Below are 21,828 nucleotides of genomic sequence, written 5' to 3'. Positions count from 1 at the left end.
GTTCTAAAGGACTCATTACCCTAGGCCCTTTTCCTGCTCCATCTACTCAATGAGAGGCGATTCATAGGAGCTGTGCCTTACTTCTGATTCTTGCCCAAGGGTCCCCATTTTGGAAATTCCATTTGTTCCTGTGGAGGACTGTAATAAACCCTAAACCACAGCGAGCATCTCTGCTCACAGCAGGTTTGCTTTGGGCAGATTCATTGGTTCACCTTTTGTCTCTCCTAACCAGAACCTAGGTAGAGATTCCAGGAGTTGGTAGTGAGGACTGTGTAGCTCCTAAATATGGGACCCATTCTCCAAAAGCTCTACTCTAAGACTGATTACAGCTCAGTGGGCAAAAATGCTTGTCACATAAGTCTGATTACCTCACTTTGATCCCAAAGACCCATGGTGGAAGGAAAAACCAATTCTAGCAAGTGGTCCTCAGGCCCCCACCCACAATCTGGCATGGGCATTCCCACCCACATCAAACATGCACACACACACACACACCAAATGAAATAAAATTTTTAAGCCTTCTAGAAGTAAAAGCTGGACTCTGAGAGCAGAGAGTGTCAGTAAGCTCTAGCCAACAGTGCAGTCCCACAGACAGCTGCAGACATCAGCTCCCCAGCCTTTGGGCATATTTCCCCTCTGCTGAGTGAGTGAAGCTACTGGGAATTGCCAGCAGCAGGAACCCTGACGGTGAGCTCAGGGCTTGTGAGTTCACATAACAGAGTCCTTTGAGGTTTCTTCCTGAAATCTGATGTTCCACATATGCCTGAATTTTATGTGCTACAGGAAACTGTAAACACACGAGTTTTAAGCAGTGTCAAAGCACAAGTTTGTTTGTTCAACCTTAATGTATTCTATAAAATACCCTCTCGGCCTTCTGCTCAGTCACGTAAGAACACACTCCCACCAAAATTCCCAGCTAGGAAGTAAAGACAAAAACGGGCTCAGTGGGACAGACTCACAAACACAAACAGTCCCGAGGTGTACACAATATAAATGCTTTATTGCTAGCACGAGGTTTCTTTTGAAGTAAATTAAAAGTCATAAATCTTCCTTTTCACATTCTATACTGTGGGTTGAAGGGAGCTAGCTGGTTAATCGTGTGTTCACATGGGTGCGCTGTAGGAAGAGCAGGGCGCCTGCTGGAAGGACTCAAAGCCCATGTCAGGGCTGTCTGCTGAGCGCGTTGTCCTCATTTGTCAGTAACAGTATGGAGGGCTTGCTTGAAAACATCGTGGACAGGCAGGTTATAAATAGAAAACTGAAAACTGGTTTGGTTAGAAAGCAAAAAACCATTAAATAGAGAAGGCAATAGATACATGACCATATTCTACACCTAGGTTATGTTTGGCATTATTAAATAAATGGTATTCACCCAGGTTAGAGACTGGCTTCGATTTGGCAGCTCAGGAGAGAAGGGAAGGAAGCCAGTGCTGCTCACACAAAATGGGGTTCATTGGAAGGCAGAGGGAAGGGGGTGGGGTTGGAAGGAAGGAGAGTCAGGCTTGCTTCACAGCTCCCCTTCTGCAGGCTGAAGCTCACTTGTTGTGAGGCAAGAGTGGTAAACCGACGTCGGGCGGGCCACAGGGCATGACGGAGGAGGCCTGGTGATAGGTGGCAGTCTTGGCACACTGGTGCTCTGCAAATAGAGAAGAGAGTCATTGGGCTGGCTCACATTTCCAAATGCATTGACAGCAGATTTCAGGTTGGTGATCTAGACACAGTGGGCCAGGATAGCCATAGCACAGAAACATCAGGTGCTGGAGCAGTGAGGTGTACAAGGATGTAGGAGAGGCTGTGATCTTTACTCCAGCAATAACTCACTTCTCAAGTCTTGTCAGCTAGCCTTAGAAACACTCAGTTTGCAAGGTCCTAGCATCACCAGCTTCCTGAGCCTACCTGGGCTGCTTCAGTTGGTCCCAGGATGAACTTTGGGAAATATCTCGCTCATCAATGAAAACAAGGGCTGTGGCCCTTGCTTTATTCTAGAATAATCAAGAATCTCTCTCTCTCTCTCTCTCTCTCTCTCTCTCTCTCTCTCTCTCTCTCTCTCACACACACACACACACACACACACACACACACACACACCTGGTAGGAGTAGGAGGAAAGGGAAGGGAAGAGAGAGGGAGGGAGGGAGAAAGAGAGACTAACTCTGACTCTCTCTCTAAACCATGCAGTAAGTGCTAACCTGTAACCTGCATCACAGTCTACATCAGCACCTCTCAACCTTCCTAATGCTGCAACCCTTTAATACAGCTCCTCATACAGATTTTTGAATATAGTTGTAGTGACCCCTAACCATCAAAGTATTTTTGTTACTAGCTCATAACTAATTTTGCTACTCTTATGAATCTCAATGTAAATATTTGTGTTCTCCAATGATCTTGGGCAACCCCTACGAAAGGGTATTTGATACCTCCCCCACTAATTGTGGGTCATGACCACTGATACACACACACACACACACATACACACACACACACACACACACACACACACACACACACACACACACACCAAACTGCTCAGAAGCTGCGAACTACACAAGATAACCTCTGACCTCCTCATTCACATCTTCTTTCTGCTGTGTTATTTATGGAAGTCAGAAAAGGACTATACTACATCCCCACCACTTAGAACATCTGCAGTGTACCAGCTCCTGGCATTTTCACTCTGCCCTGGCTCTAACTAAAACCATTTCATGTTTTGCTTTGAAGAAATGGATAACATGAAATGGTAATTTGGCTGCAAAACCTTGGAAAATTGTTCCCGGCCCAAACATCTGCCCTAAATGAGCTCAACTGAGGTCTCCCTGGAAGAGGGAGGAGTAAGGAGTGGGCAGGAACTGGAAGGAGGAAAATGAAGACAGCGCCAAGACAACCTTTCCTCTAGGAAAGCTCTCTGTGACAAAGGCATCAGTTACTGCAGCTTCCTCACTCCATCCCATGCCCTGCAGAACACCACTGGCTGTGCCGAGCGCTCCCCTGTCTCTGCCATGCTCCCAGTATTTGGTATCATGAGTGTGACTCCTTGCAGAGTATCTCTAAACCCTGCCATGCTGGCTTGGGTCAAAGGTGCTGTAATCTGCCTGCTATGTCATCAAGTCAGTATTTAGGGAAGGGATGGGCTCGACCCTGTACTCCTCAGAGCTGGGCTCTACAGGGAGTCAGTGGTGTCTTCACCTTCGGCCTGGGCCTCTTAGGAGTTCTTCTGGGGGATCTTCACCGTCACGGTCTTTACTTCTGAGTACTCCCGTAAGCCAAACTCACCCCTGAAACAAATAGTGAGCAGATTCAGATATTAACATCCCAGAGAATGGTGCCTGGGCTGTGATGGCACCCTGGAGAGGGTGAAGCTGTCAGCTATGAGCAGAAGGTCATGGGGCTCTATGTACAAACTCCAAGTTGAACAGCAAAGCCCTCCTCAGAGCAGAGAGCCACCCTCTCATGGGCAAGTACCCTTCCTTAAAGGCCCCCCTGTTTTCAGAGCACATTGTAGAAAGGAAGAGATTCCTTGGTACCCTGGGAGTCAGGCCTGGGCTTAGCCAAGGCAGGATGGCTCACAGCTGAGCACCATGTCAGCGAAAAGCCAGACCCAAGGTCTGCCAACACCTAGGCCCCATTTCTATCTTCTGGGAGTGCTGGTCCTTCCACCGGAGTAGAAACCTGCTCCAGTCTCTGCAGACTTCTGATGTCTGCAGCCTGCCTAGAGAGATGGTTTTCATCTCTCAGAGGAGAGTCTTAGAATCCTTACCAGTTTGTAAAATTCCACTTTCTCACTCCTTATACTTCCTAAACAGGGACGGACAGGTAGCCGAAGGCCTACTGTGTGAAAAGAGAAACTACCTGCACCATCTTCAATATGGTCCTGACAGCTACTACCATGGCCTCAGAAAACTGGTAGGAAGATTTAAGAAATAATTGAGGTGACCATTAGGGACCCTTAGAGTCTCCTCAGTTACTTCCCTTCTGGAATTGTGGCTGGTAGCAGGTCAAGGGTTGTCAGGAAGCATTTACTGAGAAATCACTGCTGGGCTCCTGGCAAGCAAAGCCAAGTAAGTTGTTGCCCAAGCTCCTTGCATGTGAGTGCATCAGAGGAAGGTTCTGTCATAGTGTCACTTCCGCTATGGCACTTCTGTCCCTATGGAGCTGAGCCCACTCATCTGGCTTTCTGACCTCCCTACAACTGTGGGCTGGCTATACTACCTAGCACATTGAGGACACAGGGTGAGGGGAGGTGACCAGAGGGTGGAGGAAGACTTTTGCTGTATAGCTCCTTTGCTAGTTCTACCTTGTTGCCACACTGTCTCTATCAGAAGGTTAACCACTCAGAATTGTGTCTGTATGTGAAAGGCTAGTGAGAAAGCTGTCTTCTGCACCAGTGAGTCACAGAAGACACAGTTCCTACAGCTGGATTGTACAAGTAATACCAAGAGCAATGGCCTGTCCTTTTCTTTTGGAGTTCCATGACCCTACACAGCTCCAACGGCATTGCCAGTAGCTCCTCTGGGTACCACACCCAAGTTGACAAGGACCTCCTGGCATACATCAGTCAACAAAGCAAACTCTGCAAGCATACCATCACTGTCTGGGCCACTCAAGATGGGCCTCATTATGCCATACCCTCACCAACTCTATCCAAGCTCTGGGTGTCTATTACCAGCTTACACTGGATTTCTCTGGATTTTTCCTGCCCTAAGGCAATTCGGAATGTGTCTCCTCATCAGGACATTTTGTACTTCCTGATGGCAGTGAGGTTACTCACTGCCTTCTATTTCCTTATGCATGCACTTGGGCAGACCCTGAAGCACTCTTTCTTGGAGACTATGGTCTCCAATCTGTGAGTACAGGGGTGAGTCTATACAATCAGAAACATGTCACTATGGCTGTATTTAACTGTGCCCATTGGCTCCCACCATGTTTGTACAAGTGTACTAGTAAGGGTAGCCTTACTAGTTGGAGGGTCCTTGCCCAGTCTCTGGAGGGGATATCGATACACAGAGTGCTTAGAGGCAAAGGAGGTATCTTAAACCTACAGTCAAGGGGTGGCCATGTGCCTAGGATATCAAGGAGGGCTGGTGAGAGGCCACAACAGAACAGACACAGAGTCCTGGAGTCAGTGGACAGGGAAACGATGGCTCTTCTAATAGCTGGCTGAAGGGCCCCATTTGGCTCTCCCTCACCTCTTGGTGCCCAGTCACCTCCCTTGTGGCAGTTCCTGAGCCCCAGAATACATATACAGTTATCACCCAAGGAATATGACTACACTGTGGGGTTTTGACCCTCCCACACCAAGGTTTCTGTTTCTGTAAGTCTGGCAAGGGATGAGGAAGGGTAGAGCTGGTCATTCTGCCCACTCTTTGACTATTCAAGGGACTCTAAAATATTTGAAGTTTAGATTCTTCAATAATTTCATCACATTAATCTAGGGTCTTTCTCTCAAATCTTTCCACTACAGTTAAGTCTGAGCACTTCTAGATGCATAGTTAACAAGAAGAACCTCACTGCTCGAGAGCCAGGTCCTTCCTTGAAGCACCTCCAGCCATGTGCCCACCATTGTCCCTGTACACTGCCACAAGGCACAGAGACCCTGAGAAGCAGACTAGGTTAATCACTGAGATGAAGAAATGGGCACACCCTGAGTAAAGGAGAAAATGTTAGATTTTAGTGGCACCCAGTAAACCATCTCAGAAACCCTGGGATCTCTGTTCAGTGTGCGTTCCCTTCCCTTGTGCTTCTATTGGGCTTAGTGCAACAATTTTCTGAGTGAGGTCCTGCCCCAGCTGCCCCAGCATCAGGCCAGAAGCTCGGCAGAACATGAAGATCTTGGGCTCTAGCCCAGGTCTACTCAAGTCTCTGAGAGTGGGTCCTAAGATGAGCGTATTTCACAATCTCAACCCCTTAGGCCACAGTCGCCTTCTGATCATTTGATTCGTGCATGTGTGTGCGTGTGTGTGTGTGTGACTTGAGCAGCTTGGCTGCTCAGCATGTCAACCCCACTCTCACTCCTGCAGCCCTGATCCCTGTTGTCTAAATGCTAGTGACACGTCCACAGCTCTCTCTCCATCCCTTCAGTTCAGTGTGACTTCGTAGCTTTTATTTCCCCGTCTTTCACACAGAGACTGAAATGAGGCAGCAGCAGAAAGACAGACAGTGAACAGATGGAAGCTTCTGTCAGGTCAGCAGCACTGGTGAGCACCCCTTCAGCCTCTGACCCAGGCACAAAGGGGAGGGAGGGCACATCAGATAACCAGTAGCTGGCAGCCCTCTTGCAGCTCCAAAAGAAACTGAGGCTTGGTAGTCTGTCTTCTTGGAGCTTGTTTCTGGAAGGGTCCTTTCTCTGCGTCATGTGGGTGTGGACATGGAGACTCTGGGATGTGAGGCACAGAAGCTTTCCCCAAGGGAAGGTTAAGTGGATTTTTCTGGAGCCTATCACACTAGATGGAAGGTGGAACAGGATCTCTTATTTAAAGTGTTTCCAGCACTCATTAAAACAGAGAAAACATGGGAGCGAGTGGAGACAAAAACTAGGTTATTCACATTGCAGCATCTTAAATGGCAGTCAGGAGGGGCTTGTGTAGTTGGCAACAGTCAAACACTTCTGAATACTCAGTGGCCAAAGATTAATTCAAAATCAAATATATAATGTATCTGAGGTGTCAGGCTTTGCTTGCCCCTGTCACATCTGTGGCTTCATGCATGCCTGCTCGGTCTGAGCACACAGCACACAGTGCAGTGCTTGCCTCGTGTTCTCTACCAACCTCCACGTCTCCGCTCAGGCTCACACTGCTGTGATGAGGCTGGACCTGTGCTATGAACCACATGGTTATTGGACACAAGGTTCCTTATAGAAACATAATTTTTATCATAGAAAATAAAGGCTTTTAGTATTTCCTCTCCCCTTCCTCAGCTTGTAAGTAGCAAGGGACAGTACAGTGTTGGATCCTATTGTTACAATGGTTGGCTTTAAAAATTGCTATTGGAGTTTGGTAAACATTTGTCAAATGAATTTTGACTTTGGATTGGGATTGAATTTCCAGCACTTTCTGAGGTGACCATAAATATGCTGCTGTTCCTTGGCAGCCCATATTCACGTGGAGCAGTGTTCTCAGCTCTGAAAGGAGTCGAAGATGCTCTTTGTCCTCAAGCATCCAATAACCAGCAAACTTAGCTCTTTATATAAAAATAAACAAGCATGCGATCTCATTAATATGAAGTTTCATTAACTTTTAACAAATAGTATAATTATATATATTCCAAATAATTATTTTATAAGAAATTTCTTTATGATTGGTTAACAGGAAATATTTGGGTTGCATACCTATTTAGCATACCTACGTACTCAGGGTTTCAAATTTTCTGAAGCAAAAAAGGTCACACATGGAAAACCCCTCTATTTTGGAGGTAACATGTCCCTTGACTTGGATGAAATGCAATCTGTCTCATCAAAGAATACCATCCATCTTATTTCATAACTGCAGGGGGGCGGCCATGTCACCAGCATGTCTTGAAGTAGGGAGAAGCTGCTCTTCAGGTTCCTTGGCCATTGTTGTATACGGTTTGACAGAGCCAAACTGTGCCCCAAAACAACTTTCCAGCAAAGGAACACTTCTTCTGGGAAGAGAGCAGACTCCCATATCATCAAAAGTCTGCATCCCATCAGAGCCTGCTTCTGATGAGGGACGGGGTAGCATGGGACTGTACTTCATTACCCACAGGATAGTTATTACAAGTTTACTTTATACTGGTGATTCACCATGTTAATGATCTGTAGCAAAACACTGAATGAGAACTGTGTTCCCAGGACCAATGACTGCCCCAACACTTCAGAGAGATTGGGGAGGACAGCCACAGAGGCAGGAAATGAGAGAGCAAGTGGAATGCAGTCTCAAGAATGGGGGCAGAGAGTTAAAGCCATATGTGAGTCAAGAAGAGGCCCTGTGTGCTTTAGGCAGTGGACAGAGCACAAGGTCCTGTGAGAGCAGGACTCCATCCAGATTACAGTTCTGGCTGGAAGACGTGTGTGGAGAGCAAGCAAGGCCCAGGTACATGGGGGAGTAGAAGGGCGGTGCCACTGGCTGGGAGGGAGGAAAACCGCTCTGTTTCGGAGGTAACAGGTTCCTTAAGGAACTTAAGAGAGCCACCCTCCTAGCAGCCCCTCTCTGATCACCAGTGGCAACTTCTCTCTCTGAAGGCTTTCTAGGCACTGCTACTACATGTTTATCTATTTAATCCTAACATATCCACAAAGCAGCACTCGTAGGCGGGTGCTATAACTACGTTCATATTTTATATGCAGAGAAGGACATCAAGGCTTAGGAAGACTGAAAGTTGCAGACAGGAAGCAGAAGTGCCAAGATTTGCATCTAAGCAACGTGACTATAAACTACTCTTAGCCCCAGAGCTGCTCCACCCAGACAGTTCAATGCTGAGAGGCTAGAAAATGCCAGCTGCAGTATGTGAAGCCTGTGGATCCCCTCTTCACGTTTAAGGGGTCCCTGCACACCCCACAGACAGCATCCCTACCTTTACCAGAGAACTTCTGCTCACGTTCCCCCTCTACTACCTTGTTTTGCCTTCCAAGCTCAAAAGAATATTCTCCATCTGCCCCACTTCTCCCCTCCTTAAGAAAGCCAACTCAAAGCCCAGTGCAAGACCATGGTGAACACTGACCAGGCCTTCACAGCAATCTCCCTCATTTCTGAGCCTCTTCTTCACTTCAGCATCTTCCCTGGGGCCCTTCTGATCCCTGCAACGCTGTGCACGTCATTTATCCAAGGGCAGCCTGAGCGCCCCAATGTGCTGCAGTCCCTGCACACACCAAGTCCAGTGCTGTGTGTGTTCACTACTGGTTGGAAGATTGCGAACCAACCCTTTGCTTTTAGGAAGTCATTCAGTAGTGGCAGAGGAAGGGGTATGGATAATGTTTCTTCTTGTGAGCCCCAGGATTTGGAAAATAGAGCCACTCCTTTCAAACAGAGCTGAACTTTTAAATGAGGGTGTCAGATGAGGGAGTCCCTGGCCACTACTCATTCAGTGAATGCCATTCAAAAACCAGTCAATCTATATTGAAGTCTAGAGTGAGTCTCTTGTCTAGTTTACTTCTCCTATGACCCAGTTTTTACAGGTCATCAGCACCTCAGGACAACTGTGTTAGTTTTGAAGCCTGTCCTTAGTCCCTAAGCCCCCATGACTGATGCTGGTAAGATTATCTCTCTGAGACCACTGAGGCTTAGACTTGAGTGTCAGAGCTGCCATGCACCAGCTGTGAGCTGGGTAGATTTTGAGCATTCTCCTGAGCTCCTTGGCTGGGCCATCCGCACGGTAAGAGAAGAGCATCTCTATCACTGAGAGAGTCAAGCAGGATAATGCGAGGAGAGAAGTTAGCTCAAGCCAGACAGGCAGCAGCTACCTAGCTGAGGGCAGCTGCTGAGGTCCAGCTGTCTGTGTTACCCCAAAATGTGTATGTTGGAACCTGCTGCACAAAGTGATTGTATTAACAAGTGGGCCAGGCCATTGGGAACTGATTAAGTCATGAGGGCTCCACCCTAACGAATGGGATCAGAGCCCTGCTAGGAGAGGCTCCAGCATACTTCCTTTCCTCTGAACTCCATGAGGACAAAGTAAGTGCCATCTGTGAGGAATGAGCCCTTCCCAGACACCAAATCGACCAGCACCTTGACCTTGGACGTAGTTCCCAGAACCATGAACACTAAGTTCCTAATGTTTACACTGCCAGAAGACGGTTGTGTTATAGTGACTGAAGTGACACCCGCTACTGTTAATACAAAGCTCTCCTATTCATCCTCTCCACTGGGCCCTGCCTAGACAACTATGTGCTAGGCATCTTAGCCTTTAAAACTGATGTCTCCTCAGTTCCCAAGCAATTCCCTGGACGGCCTTGATATGTGTTCAATTTATATCTTCAGCAAATCCCCTCCCCAGACCCATGTCCTAATCCCCCATCCCAACTCTAGAAGATCCATAGGGGCTGAGCAGTGGTACACGAATGATGGATGGGCACAAAAGGAATGGCACCAGGCATCAGCCCCTGTAGGTGCAGGGGTCATAGGAGTCCTAGATCTGTGGAGCCCTAGCAATCTTGCCCTGGTAGATGAATGTGGACAAGCCATTTAGGCGTTACATAAAGCCTCCTGCTTTAGAGTGTCAACCCAAGGTTTCTGAAGCTGCACAGACAGTGAAATGTTTCTGTGGCAGGATCTGGGCCCTGGCAGGGCAGCCGCTGAGTGACAGCCCTGAAAACCGCAATAGTGGGTGCTCCTAGGGTAGGGGTCTTTTCTGCCCTCCCCAGACAACAGAGAGCTTTTCCTCTCTGCTTACAGGATGCAGCTGAATAATGGATCTATTTCCTGTCCACTGTGAGTATAGGGGAGCTGCCCCTTGCTCACTTCAGTATCAAGTGACACTCAGCTCATTGGAGTTTATGCTCAGTAAAACGTTAGACTAAACTAGGCATGGTAGCTCACATCTGTAATCACAGCACTCAGGAGGGAGAGGCAGGAGGATTACTTAAGTTTGAGGTCTGCTGATTCTACAAAGTTCCAGGTATTTCTAAGCAGCGGAATGAGACCCTGTATCAACAGTATAAACAAAGCTTATAGATGGAGGCACAGAGGTGAAGCGAACTGTTTCGTCAGCACTCCCCCACCCCCAGTGCTGATTCAACCCATCTCTGTAGACAGCAGGATCTCCCACACTTACATTTCTCTCCCATTTCCAGACATCTTGAACCCCCCGAAGGGGCTCTGAGCATTTAAGGCGTTGTAACAATTGATCCTAAAATAAGAAAATAGCACTGTTAATATGACTCTCACCTCATAGAGATAATCCAACTGCTGTATTTCTTTGAGAAACTTCTTTTTCAAAGTGAAAAGTTCATAATATTTGATTTGTCTGGCCTCGTTAATGAGAGTTTTCTCAGGTTGACATCTGGCTGTCATCTATTTTCCCCATCGTTGCAGAGGACCCTTATCTGGCTCCCTGAGAATTGAAACCCCTGCCACAGTTTTGTGTTGTTTGTCCCTCAAGGGCTCAGGTGTCACCAGCTTCATCAGCTTGGTCCTCAGTGTAGTGACTGGAGAAAGGTGGGATTGTTAAAGGTGGAGCCTGGTGGGGGTTCCTTAGCCCCTAGGAGAGCTATTCTGAGAAGAAAGGGATTTAGGTAGTTCCTGCAAGAGCAAGCTGCTCCAAGAGCAGGCCTCACCCCTGAATCTTGCTCTCTGATGTCTGTCTGGCCACGTGACCTCTTCTTCCACTGCCATCTCCCATGAGGTAACATGGCCAAGAAAGGACCTGCAAGGGTCTAACTATGCTCACTGGACTAAGTGCCCCCTCTCTGAAAGTTAGCATGTAGTGTCTGTACTGACGTGCGTGCTAACACAGGCCTCCTACATCCCCAGTGGATATGTCTTACCAAACTGTCCCAGCTTGCATTGCAGAGGACACCATGAGAGCCTTGTTGATGTCATTAGTGAAGACAGCCGCTACAAGCCCGAAGTCTGAGTTATTGGCTCTTTCTATAACTTCATCCATAGTCTTAAACCTCAAAATTTCCTGGACAGGACCAAAGATCTGCAACAAATGGTGTGTGTGAGGATGAAAAACATTAAAACTTTATTACTGCCCAAATGCTCTCAAACCCCAGCAAAGGTGTGGCTACCCTAAGAAGGCCCGTGATACCTCCTCCTTGGCGATCCGCATGTCATCTGTAACGTTGGAGAACACGGTAGGCTCAATGAAGAAGCCCTTCCTTCCCAGTCCTTTGCCTCCACACTCGAGCTTGGCGCCCTCGGCCACACCGCTCTGGATGAGCTCCAGGATTTTGTTGTATTGCTTCTTATCAATCTACAGGGGAAATCACTTGATGACTCTCAGAAAGTCTTCCATAAAAATGGAAATATTCACATTCTCATGAACCCCTTCATGTGATTTTCTTCCCCAAATGTCACCATATCCAGTTGAATCATATCAAACTGATAATTGATACTACCTACTGAATTTTGAACATTAAACAAGTGGGAATGTTATATGGTTGCTCTTTACAGAGTACAAAGAACTCTAATGACTGCCTAACCTGAAATACCAGGTCAAGACCTAAAATTTATTCAAATGCTAGAGACCCGGCTTAATGATTATTCAGTGTCTATAAAGAATACTTGTACTTCTTTATATATTCTTATAAAGGTACTTGTGTCCAGATGACTAAGAAGCAGGCCATGTACTAACACTAAAAAGACAAAGACAAGGGATTGCACGCAGCCTCTCTCAGTAGCACCGCCTCAAGACACTGTTGGGTTTATCCTTAGAGCAAGTCCTGCTTTGCCTTTAGAGAAGTGAATTAAACTTCCTAAGGGCATGATTCCTGGTTGGAAACAGAAGCCAACACTAAAGTCACTCAGTCATTATGGTGAATGACATAACTATAGTCACCCAGGCTTTCTTAGCTAGAACTAATCAATCTTCTCACCAGACATCCCCAAACTGAGAAATTGTTTGCTTTGCTAGAAAACTCATGCTTAGAGACCCAGATGAGAGCCAGTTCAGACAAACTCCTGCAAATTCTGACCTTGACTAGATTAAAACACAGGTTTGGGAACCTATCCTGATGGTTATAGATAGCCCATAGTGCTCAGATGTGCTTCTCAGAAAGTACATTTATGATGTCTCTGTAGCACTATGGGTGCAACACAGTCTGAGAAAGAAGAAAGTCGCCCAACTTTCCATTCCACAGAAGGGTAGCAGAGAGAACTGTGGGCAGCTGGTAAAGAGGAAAAATGTCTGAGAAGGAGATGTCCATCTTCCTGATCACAGCACCTGAGAAGAGGCTAGGAGGCCAGGGGTGGGGCTATACTCAGAGATCTTTCTGCTGAACCACCCAAGTTTAAAATACATCTTATGTAATTCTGATTCCATAGTTCTTGGAATAATGTAAAGAGAGGCAATGCCCCAGTGCCGGCATTTTCAACTATGAAGATAAGGTATAGAAATGAGAAGGTGGCTGAAAATGGAACAGGTTGTTTCACTGGGTCCTATTAGCACACAGTGTGTTAGCCAGCCCAGGTTAGAGTATACGAGGGTTTCTTACCTGAGGACCCTGCTCAGTAGTGGGATCAAAGGGGCTCCCCACAATGCGCCTCTTGGCTCTTTCCACACTTCTTTTCACAAATTCCTCATAGATGGACTCCTCCACAAAGATTCGAGACCCCGCAGTGCAGCACTGGCCTTGGTTGAAGAACACACCCTGGTGAGCCTGCTCCACAGCGTAGTCCACTACAAGAGGAAGCATCCGTGTCCTTAACACAGCCCTGCCTGTGGCGTGTCTAGGGAGTCACCTTCCTCACCACTCCAAAGGCCCAGATGGGATGCCCTGCTCATCCTCGCCTATGCCAGTGAGTAGCTCAGCTCTGAGGACATAATTTAGCTGTGTTTGAACTGGACAATACTTGCTATGTGAACTTGATCATCCTCACGTCATTGAGCCCCATTCTTGTTTTGGCAAACAGAAGGACCAGCCCTCATCACTCATAACAGGAAATTTAAATTTCACTATACAAAAGACCCAGGATGATAATGGAACCCTCCGGGTGACCAAGAAATGCAGTAGAGATGAACAGAAGCCACCAGAATTGACCGTTAACATGAATGAATGTCAGAGCTTACCACACCTTTCCAGTCCTAAGGAAATCAGAAATCAAAGTTTTAATGTAGCCTTTAAGCTTAGGATAATAATTGTAAAAGTAAACATATATTCTATATATTTGGCCAGTGGGCTGCCCACTTAGGACTCCTGGCCAGCTGGATCTTGTATATTTATTTATAATTTTGGCGATTAAACTATAACAGCAGTGATTCTTTGCAGATACTACATCTCTCTATATGGAATTATTCAACAGCAGTGTGATAATTCTTTCCCCCTCCTTTCTGATATCTTACAGTTGAGGATAATATTGATCAATCCATGTGCTGGTTGCTAGATAACTGAGTGAATCACTAGTGTGACAGCAGTCGGCCTCCTCCTCAAAAAGAGGTGCAAGATCTCAGACTTTTTTGAGATTTATTTTCTATTATTTTAAATTCTGTGTGGTGTTTCCGTCTGCATGCGGGTGAACTGAATCTTGAGTTTCAGACAGCTGGGAGTCACCTGCTCCACCCAGTGAGCTCAGGTCCACGGAGAGGAGCACAGGCTGTCTCTGCAGTCCCAGGATCTCCGATTTGACAAGGAAGCTAAAGGTGAACTCAGCAAGCCCCAAGCTGGAGCAGGGCTCAACCAGTCCACTTTCTCTCTCCTAACTTCTCCCAGTTAGGACTGAGAAAGGATGCTGCCTGAAACGTGTGAGGAAGACAAGGAGCGAGTGAAGCGGGGTTGGGAACTTCATTCTAGAGAGGTTTTCAAGATAAGACAGATCGGGAGGTCCCTTCTGGGAGTGTTTCCTAGGTTACCAATCTATGTTTCTGTCAGGTTTGTCCCCCCGAAAGTTCTAGGTGCAAGGGAAAGGAGCTAGCATGAATAAGCAGAGAAGCTGGCATTGGTCTGGGAAAATGTAGCCAGTGCTCTGGAAGCAGCATTTAGTTTTGATGACTGACCAACCACTAGACCCAGTTGAGAAGTTCAAGATTTCTAGAATCTAGGCAGGGCCTATTTAAGGTGCCAGAGTCTTAGAACCTTGCTCTTTCCGATACATATCAATGACCAAACCTTCATCTTTTCTCCCCATTCTACAGCATCAGAGAGTCGAAATGACCCTAAACTGTTCAGTCAAACTTTCTCCTATATTAAATGATTTTCTCCTCGGAGTACTGGATGTCCTTAACTTCAAAAGTAATACTCTAGATATTCTGTCAAGAGTGGACATACAGAAGAGGGAGGTGAAGGGTAGCATTCTGGGATAGGTGAGAGATCTGTGGGCCACTTACAGTCAGCATCTGCAAAAATAATATTAGGGCTTTTCCCTCCAAGTTCCAGAGTTACTCTCTTCAAATTACTTCTTCCAGCTGCTTCTTGAATAAGCTTTCCAACCTGAAAGGAAGGAAATGCAACGTGGGTTGACACATCGTGTATTGTTGCAGTCAGCAGTCAGAGCCAGCTCCAGGAACAATGGGGCATGGTAGTTAAATGATGCTAAAGGCAAAATAATCCCAAGGGACAACTTTTGTGGTCAGCTTGGGAGATCGAAACAGAGGCAGGTGAGTACAGTTGAAGGCCCATGCTGAAGGGCGAGGGAAGAATGTTTTCCTTTCATCACGGAAGACATGGGCTAGAAGAATGTGTTAGAGACAAATAGTAAGCAACACACGACTAAAGGTTTCACCATCACATTATGGCTTATTCTTCCAGACTCTAGCTTCTGGGGGTAAAAGGCCAACTGACCCCACCTGGAAGCCACCATGTCAAAACAAAAAGCTGTTCATCTATCTCCAAAATCAGCCTTGCTCTGCTTTGGGCTAGCATTAAAGTATTCTAGATGCCTGGGAGTCTCTCTCCCTAGTGTGAGACTGTAGATACTTATTCATCTAGAATTCCAGTGACCAAGAAGCCATTAGAAAAATGAAACGCTTGACACTAAGTAGATATCAGCCGTGATGAAATTGAATGAGCCATGGAGACGCTCTGATCAAGAAAGAACAGGCTACCTCAGGGGGCGAGGATGCGTTCAGAAGACTGCGGCTGCCAAATCCCTCAGGGTCTGCCGAAGCAGGGATGACACTCTCTGGGATGGCCTACACCCACTCACTGATGGCAGCAAGAGTATAAAGGCCCTGTCCAGCACAAGACCTCTCTGCAGTGCCATATACACCCCACCATGCCCAATGTGGGCGGCTCAGCTGTCGAGTTTGGCTGTGACTCATCTTCCCTCTGGCAGAGGTTCCTGATGGATCCCTGTGCAAAAACTACAGCTCAGTGATGGCCTCAGAGGGTCCACCTGCAAATGGGGTGTTACACTGGAGAACACAGGTCACCCTGTGGACATGTTGAACTGTCATGTAGCCTATACAAACACCTTGACCCTGTGCTGAGGAAATGACACTTGTATGGAATTCTACTGATAAATAAAACTTTTAGAAATCTCTTAGAGAAATAATCCATTTATGTTCATGCCTAGTGTTTTAGCTGCTTTACTGAGACTGCAGCAGGATCATCAATTCATAGGCAGTGGAGAGGTGGAGTTAAGAGAAGAGGCTTCCAGCTAGACTACCCAGAGTTTTCATTGTCTTCATACTCAACTTTCTGAGCTTTGGTTCCCTTCTTGGTAGAGAAGGATTAAAGATACTACGTGCATTAGATTTTAGATATGCTGAGATACAGTGACATAACACAGATGCTCTTAGAACCCACACTGTAAGGGCCTGTACATCCTAACTACATACAGGGCTGAGGAACAAGGAAGGCCGGTCTTTCCGAGTTTAATGCAGACATAGCCAGGTGGCTAGAAGAGTAGGATCCACCAGACTTTCCAGTGCAGGTTTCCCCAGATCTTCCCAACTGTGGTAATTACCTCAGGAAAAGCCCCAGTTGCCAATACTGAGTACTAGTTGGGCTGAATGCCTTTGTGTTTTACTGTGACTGTTTCACTATCATGTTTCCTCTTCAGAAAACAACCTCTTTTGTCCCTAGATGTGTTGTCCATGTCGAGAGTAACTCTACAGTTCATAAACATCAGAAGAACAATTTTTTTTTCAGAGAAGGGATATCTCTGAAATGCATACAATCTGCTGCTTGTTTTGTACAAAAATATTATTCAAAAGGTGTAGAAAATGCTAAAATCGGGTCCTGAATATTAATGGACTGACTTTGGTTCACCCCTTTGCTGTCCTTCTAGCTGAGCTCTCTCCTGTCTCTACACAAACTAGGAAGATGGGCTCAGTAAACGGCAGGCTTTCAGTCAAGCAAGCGTGTTCTCGCTCTCCTCTGAGAAGAAAACACACAGACACAAAGGAAGTCTCTGGTCCTTTGGTGGGATGGACAACAGTGTGAGGTAGAAATTATGACTAGATCCTGAGACACCAGGAACAGGCAGAAACCTACCTATGGGAAGTTCATGAACTAGCCACTCTTAGACTCCATGTCAGCTCTTCAGAGGAGTCCCTGAAGCCTTGGCCATCTGTGACTGCTTACTTACTCTTGTGACAAATTTTAATGTGCTTGAGTCTCATGCTCTTTGTAATCGATGTGGGCACATTCTAAAGTCTTAGGAGATAAATAACTGGATTGCTACAGAAGACAGTTACTGAAATTCATGAAGATGCCATTTATGATATGAGTCTAGGGCAGACACTTACATGTCCTAACTCATTTACGCTGCCCACAACCCCCACCCCAGCAGGATGTATTATCTCATTCTAGAGACATCAGATTTAAGAATCAGAAACTAATGAACGTTAATTATCAGGTTCCCTAGCGGTCAGTAACAGGCTTGCTGTAAGGCTCAAGCCTGAGGCTCCACTCAATCCTCTCTTTTTTGTCCTTTTTTGCCTCCTTTTCTATGTCACCAAGGATGAAATGTATGTAGATTCTCCTCTATGCTATGTGGACAGTCCCATCCCATGGAACAAAAGGGAGCTCACTCAGTGGGTCTGATATGGTGGATGCTGGCCTGGGAAATATTGTGCATGCGAGGTAATCTTTACTTCTACAGAGTCTCAGAGGAGATCAAGAAGGAGGAGCAGGGTGCTGTTGAAAGGCTGTGACCAAGGAGAAATTAATTCCAGGGTGAATGGACCGCACCAGCGCCTGTGTTCATTGCTGCTCAGCCTGAGGTGGCCGACGGGTCTGAGGGTGTGCAGGTGCCCTCTGTGCCCGTCCAGCAGTTGCCCACGGAAGACTGGAGTGCACAGCCAGCCACTGAGGACTGTCAGCAGCTCCCACAGTACAGGCTACTGAGTGGGTTGGAGGTACCACTGAGTGATCTTGAGCTCCGCTACAGACACCTGAGCAAAGGGGGAAATGGTGAAAGAAAAACAAAGTTCCTAAAAGCCAAAAAAAAAAAAAAAAAAAAAAAACAAAAGGAAAGAATGCAATGTGTGTCACAAACCATCAAATCTTATCACTACACTACAAACTGATGGAAAGGGAAAACAACAGCTCCTACATTTAAGAAAGAAGGTACATCAAAGAGAAGCCATGGATTTTACACTGAGCAAGATGTTGAATAAATAAATGCCCCGGCAGGTAAAGAAAGTACCAGCTCAGCTGGCACTGCTTTTCTCTGCCCCACACCCTGACATTCATCAGGGATGAGTGGATCATCAGACAGTTTTGTGAGGTGTCAGGCTTTGCCACTAGGTTTACTGTCCAGTGATTATTTTCATGGCTACAGTAACTATACAGCCCATGTGCATCAGAGAATATTTTCTCTTGTGCCAGCCTTTCCTTAGAAACCAAGATTATTTATGATAAGCACTGTGGGGCAAATATGAGATGAATAATACCTTCCCTCTTGGTCTGTAGACAAAGCTCCAGTCGTAGCTTGGCCTCCAAGAGAGTCAGATTTGGTAGCAATGGGAGGAGGACTTCCCTCTGGAGTGGTCTCAGAACAGCAATTCTAAAAATCCACCTGCTCCCAGACCTCCAGCATTCAGCACAGTCTCAGTTCTACTCTCTGCAGGTGCAAGGCTGGCTTAGTCCCTTGCCAACAAGGAACTTGCAGCTAGAAAGACTCATGTAAACCTAGAAGGTGTCCAACAAGTGTGGCTGGCTCTGCAGTGCACTTTCAAAATCTGGGTCTAATTTAACAGTAGACCCAAATAGGTTCTAATTTAATACTAGATCCAAATGGAGTAAAGCACAGAGGTACTTTAACATTAACAGAGTTCTTCACTAAAACCAACCCAGTCGGGCTACTCTGATCCTCACCTATGAAATAGGGCAAGGATGCAAAAGTCTTCTTTAATTACAGGGTCAGGCATCATAGGCCTATCCATGGTATTTAGTTTAAAGACCAAATTCTCTTCCACAAATAATACTGCCAACTCATGAATCTTCCCTGGATTGGAGAGTAACCCCAAACAGAACTGTCCCTTATTGCCATTATCACAAAGGAAAAACAGAATCAATTCGACCCCAAAGCAGGGAAAAGTGATGTGATTAAAGTCAGACTGCAGGGAGAACCTGGGCTAATCTGTCTGCAAGCCAAGCGAGCCAAGCTAAAGCATTACACACACAATTCCTTGGTATGTATGAAGGAAGGCATCAGACCAAACCTATGGGATTAGAAAGTCTAAGAAAGAGTGACTGAAAACATGAGACAAACATCCCTGAGGTTGACTACCCCTTCTTAGGTGGCAGAGTTCGGGTGCAGTTTTCCATTCTATACCCTCTCCCACATGTCCAGAAAGTGGGACGTGCATGTTGGATAAAGGAGACTTAAGGGTCAAGATAATGGGCAAACTGTATGGAAGCCATGCCCATTTGAATAAAATAGACAATGTGTAGATGAAAAGAGAAAACTCGTAGTTTGGGAAGTGAAGTCTTGTATATGGCATGAATAGAAATCATAAGAACCTGGTTTCAAAAGGTTTCACGGCACACTCTTACCACCCCCATTCCACTCTGCAATGACATGCCTGGCTAATTGGTATGGAGGTCGGTGGAGTAGTTTGTGTCCTAAGGATCAGATCAGAAGTCCTAGGCTTACCAGCCATGTCAGCCCACACCTTCAAAGCCAGCACTCAGGAAGCAGAGACACATGGATCTTTGAGTTTAAAACCAGTCTGGTCTATATAGCTAGTTCTGGACCACCTAGAGTTACAAGGTGAGACTACCTTGAAAGAAAAGAAACAAAAAGGAAAGAGAAGAGAAGAGAAGAGAAGAGAAGAGAAGAGGAGAGGAGAGGAGAGGAGAGGAGAGGAGAGCAGAGGAGAGCAGAGGCGAGCAGAGGAGAGGAGAAGAGAATTCTGGGCAGTATAAAGCAGCCCTGCCCCTAACAGACTGCAGTTTGTTCAGTTTGAGCTCCTTCACTTTCCCTGGTTTCAGCTTCTTCGGTTGAAGAATGAAGGCTCAGCCCAAGCAGCATATTCATCCCTTAGCACTCTGGTTAACTGGAGTTAAAAGGACAGATGGGACTCCTGGGGCCTGCACTCACTCCGAGACTGTTTTCCTTGCCATAAGGGGCAGAAGTAGCTTTTCCCAAGAGCACCACAGCTGCTCGGAGCAGTAGAAAAGCAGGTCTGTTTTGAGTTTCCCCACACAGTCCTCTTTATGAAAGAGTAAGCATAGTGTCCCTGTCACATTGTTTCCTAAGGCCACACTCCCTGCAGAGACTCAGCCCTATCTCAGTACCCCAAGCAGGCACGGGTGGTGAGTGGGGGTTCCCACACACATGTGAAACTGGGCTAATTCTCAGCAGGATTGCTGGCACAGACCAACTCTGCCTCCCACCCTTGTTTGAATAGACTTCAAGATTGATAAGAGGAGTGGAGAGCCACAGCACTCCAGAACCCTTTTGACAGCAGCGGCAGCAAAGGGAAGTAATTTGGCTCTCAACAAAGAAAATAATTTGTTATCCAGAACAACAACAACAAAAGAACACAAAAGGCTTTTTCAAGGCCATTTTTATACAAGGTGTTTTCTCTTGACAATTTCTGAAGTTGAATAAAAATTTTCATGAATTATTTACCTTAATAAAACTAGGTCCCTTCTCAGAGGTGAGGTGCCTTTTAAGAAACAGGGAACAGACCTGTACAAAAGCTCCCAGCCCACCTTCTGAAGATGCCAACTTTCTCTAGCATATGTCCATTTCTTAAACCGAACCCCAAGTCTCCCACCCTGCCTCTCCCCCTTCCTTCTAAGTTCTCAGAACTACACTTCCTGGTTCCAGAGGAGGCAGATATAGGAATGGCAAAAAATACACAGAGTGGGCATTTTTGTCCCTCTGAAATACAAAACAAACTATATTAATCTATTCAATTTTCACCAGAAGGAAACAGAAAAGACCAAGGCAACTTTCCTATGGTAACAGCAATTTCAAAGCACTGTCTGTGAACGGCAGATATGGAAATCAATACAACCATGACTATGTTTCTGGCCTTTGTTCCCACGATCCTCACCACTACCCATCTACCACCAGAGCCCCCACAAAACCACACACTCTTCCTGGAACATCCTCTGGGTCTTTGAACAAAGTGCTTCATTTGCCTGGCAAGGCTCTCCTCTCTTGGCTTACTTGGTAAACTCCTTGCAGATCTCCCTCTAGGCACCTCCTCTGAGTAGTGAGCTTTCTCTCCCCTACTCTTCCCGCAGAGCTTGGCTCTTTCTCCTCCCATGCCCCTGTGCTTTGCCCATAACTCTCACTCCATACTTGCTTACCAGCTGTGTGCCTTCCTCACCAGACTAAACTTGTCTGACCAGGGGTTGTGTTTGATTTGTGTGCGCATGTGCAAATGTATGTGCGTGTGTGTGTGTGTGTGTGTGTGTGTGTGTGTGTGTGTGTGCGCGCGCGTGCGCGCGCCTGTGTAGGAGTGTGTGCATGTGTGTGAAAGTGTATGTGCACAGTTTTCAGTCATATTTGTGAGCCAGTAAGTCTAGCTTCTTATGAAGACTCTGGAAGTGAGGGCAACAGAGCTGAGAGACTGGGAAGTCCATCCCTACCTGAGCTTGCAGCCAACATGGACTTGGGCACTCCTCTTTCTGATCTTAGAGCCTCACCTCTCATGCAAGGGATGGCTGCACAGCTGAAAGACTGACTGTACCTAGGAAGCTCAGCCACTCACAGCCTTTTCTGTGTCTGTGCTCTACCTCGAAAGTGTACATAGCTCAGGCTTGAGGGCACACAGCTGTGGTTATTTTTCAAAAGATCCCAAGAGTATCCAAACA

At 46.4% G+C, this 21,828-nt stretch overlaps 1 protein-coding gene across 1 annotated transcript in view; it reads right to left on the bottom strand.

Moving 5' to 3' along the window:
• Window positions 1–974: 974 nt before the first annotated feature.
• The window catches only part of Aldh1a2 (aldehyde dehydrogenase 1 family, member A2), a 79,357-nt gene continuing 58,503 nt past the window's right edge, over window positions 975–21,828 (bottom strand). Inside the window, 7 exon segments of the mRNA NM_053896.2 lie at window positions 975–1,636; window positions 3,183–3,271; window positions 10,722–10,796; window positions 11,434–11,591; window positions 11,700–11,864; window positions 13,105–13,289; window positions 14,934–15,036. Coding sequence (NP_446348.2) covers window positions 3,199–3,271; window positions 10,722–10,796; window positions 11,434–11,591; window positions 11,700–11,864; window positions 13,105–13,289; window positions 14,934–15,036 — 759 coding nt within the window. The 3' untranslated portion in view covers window positions 975–1,636; window positions 3,183–3,198.

Source organism: Rattus norvegicus, chromosome 8, assembly GCF_021556685.1.
Source record: "Rattus norvegicus strain SHRSP/BbbUtx chromosome 8, alternate assembly SHRSP_T2T, whole genome shotgun sequence".
In the NCBI taxonomy this organism is placed as follows: Eukaryota; Metazoa; Chordata; class Mammalia; order Rodentia; family Muridae; genus Rattus; species Rattus norvegicus.
This window is presented reverse-complemented; position numbering and strand designations above follow the sequence as displayed.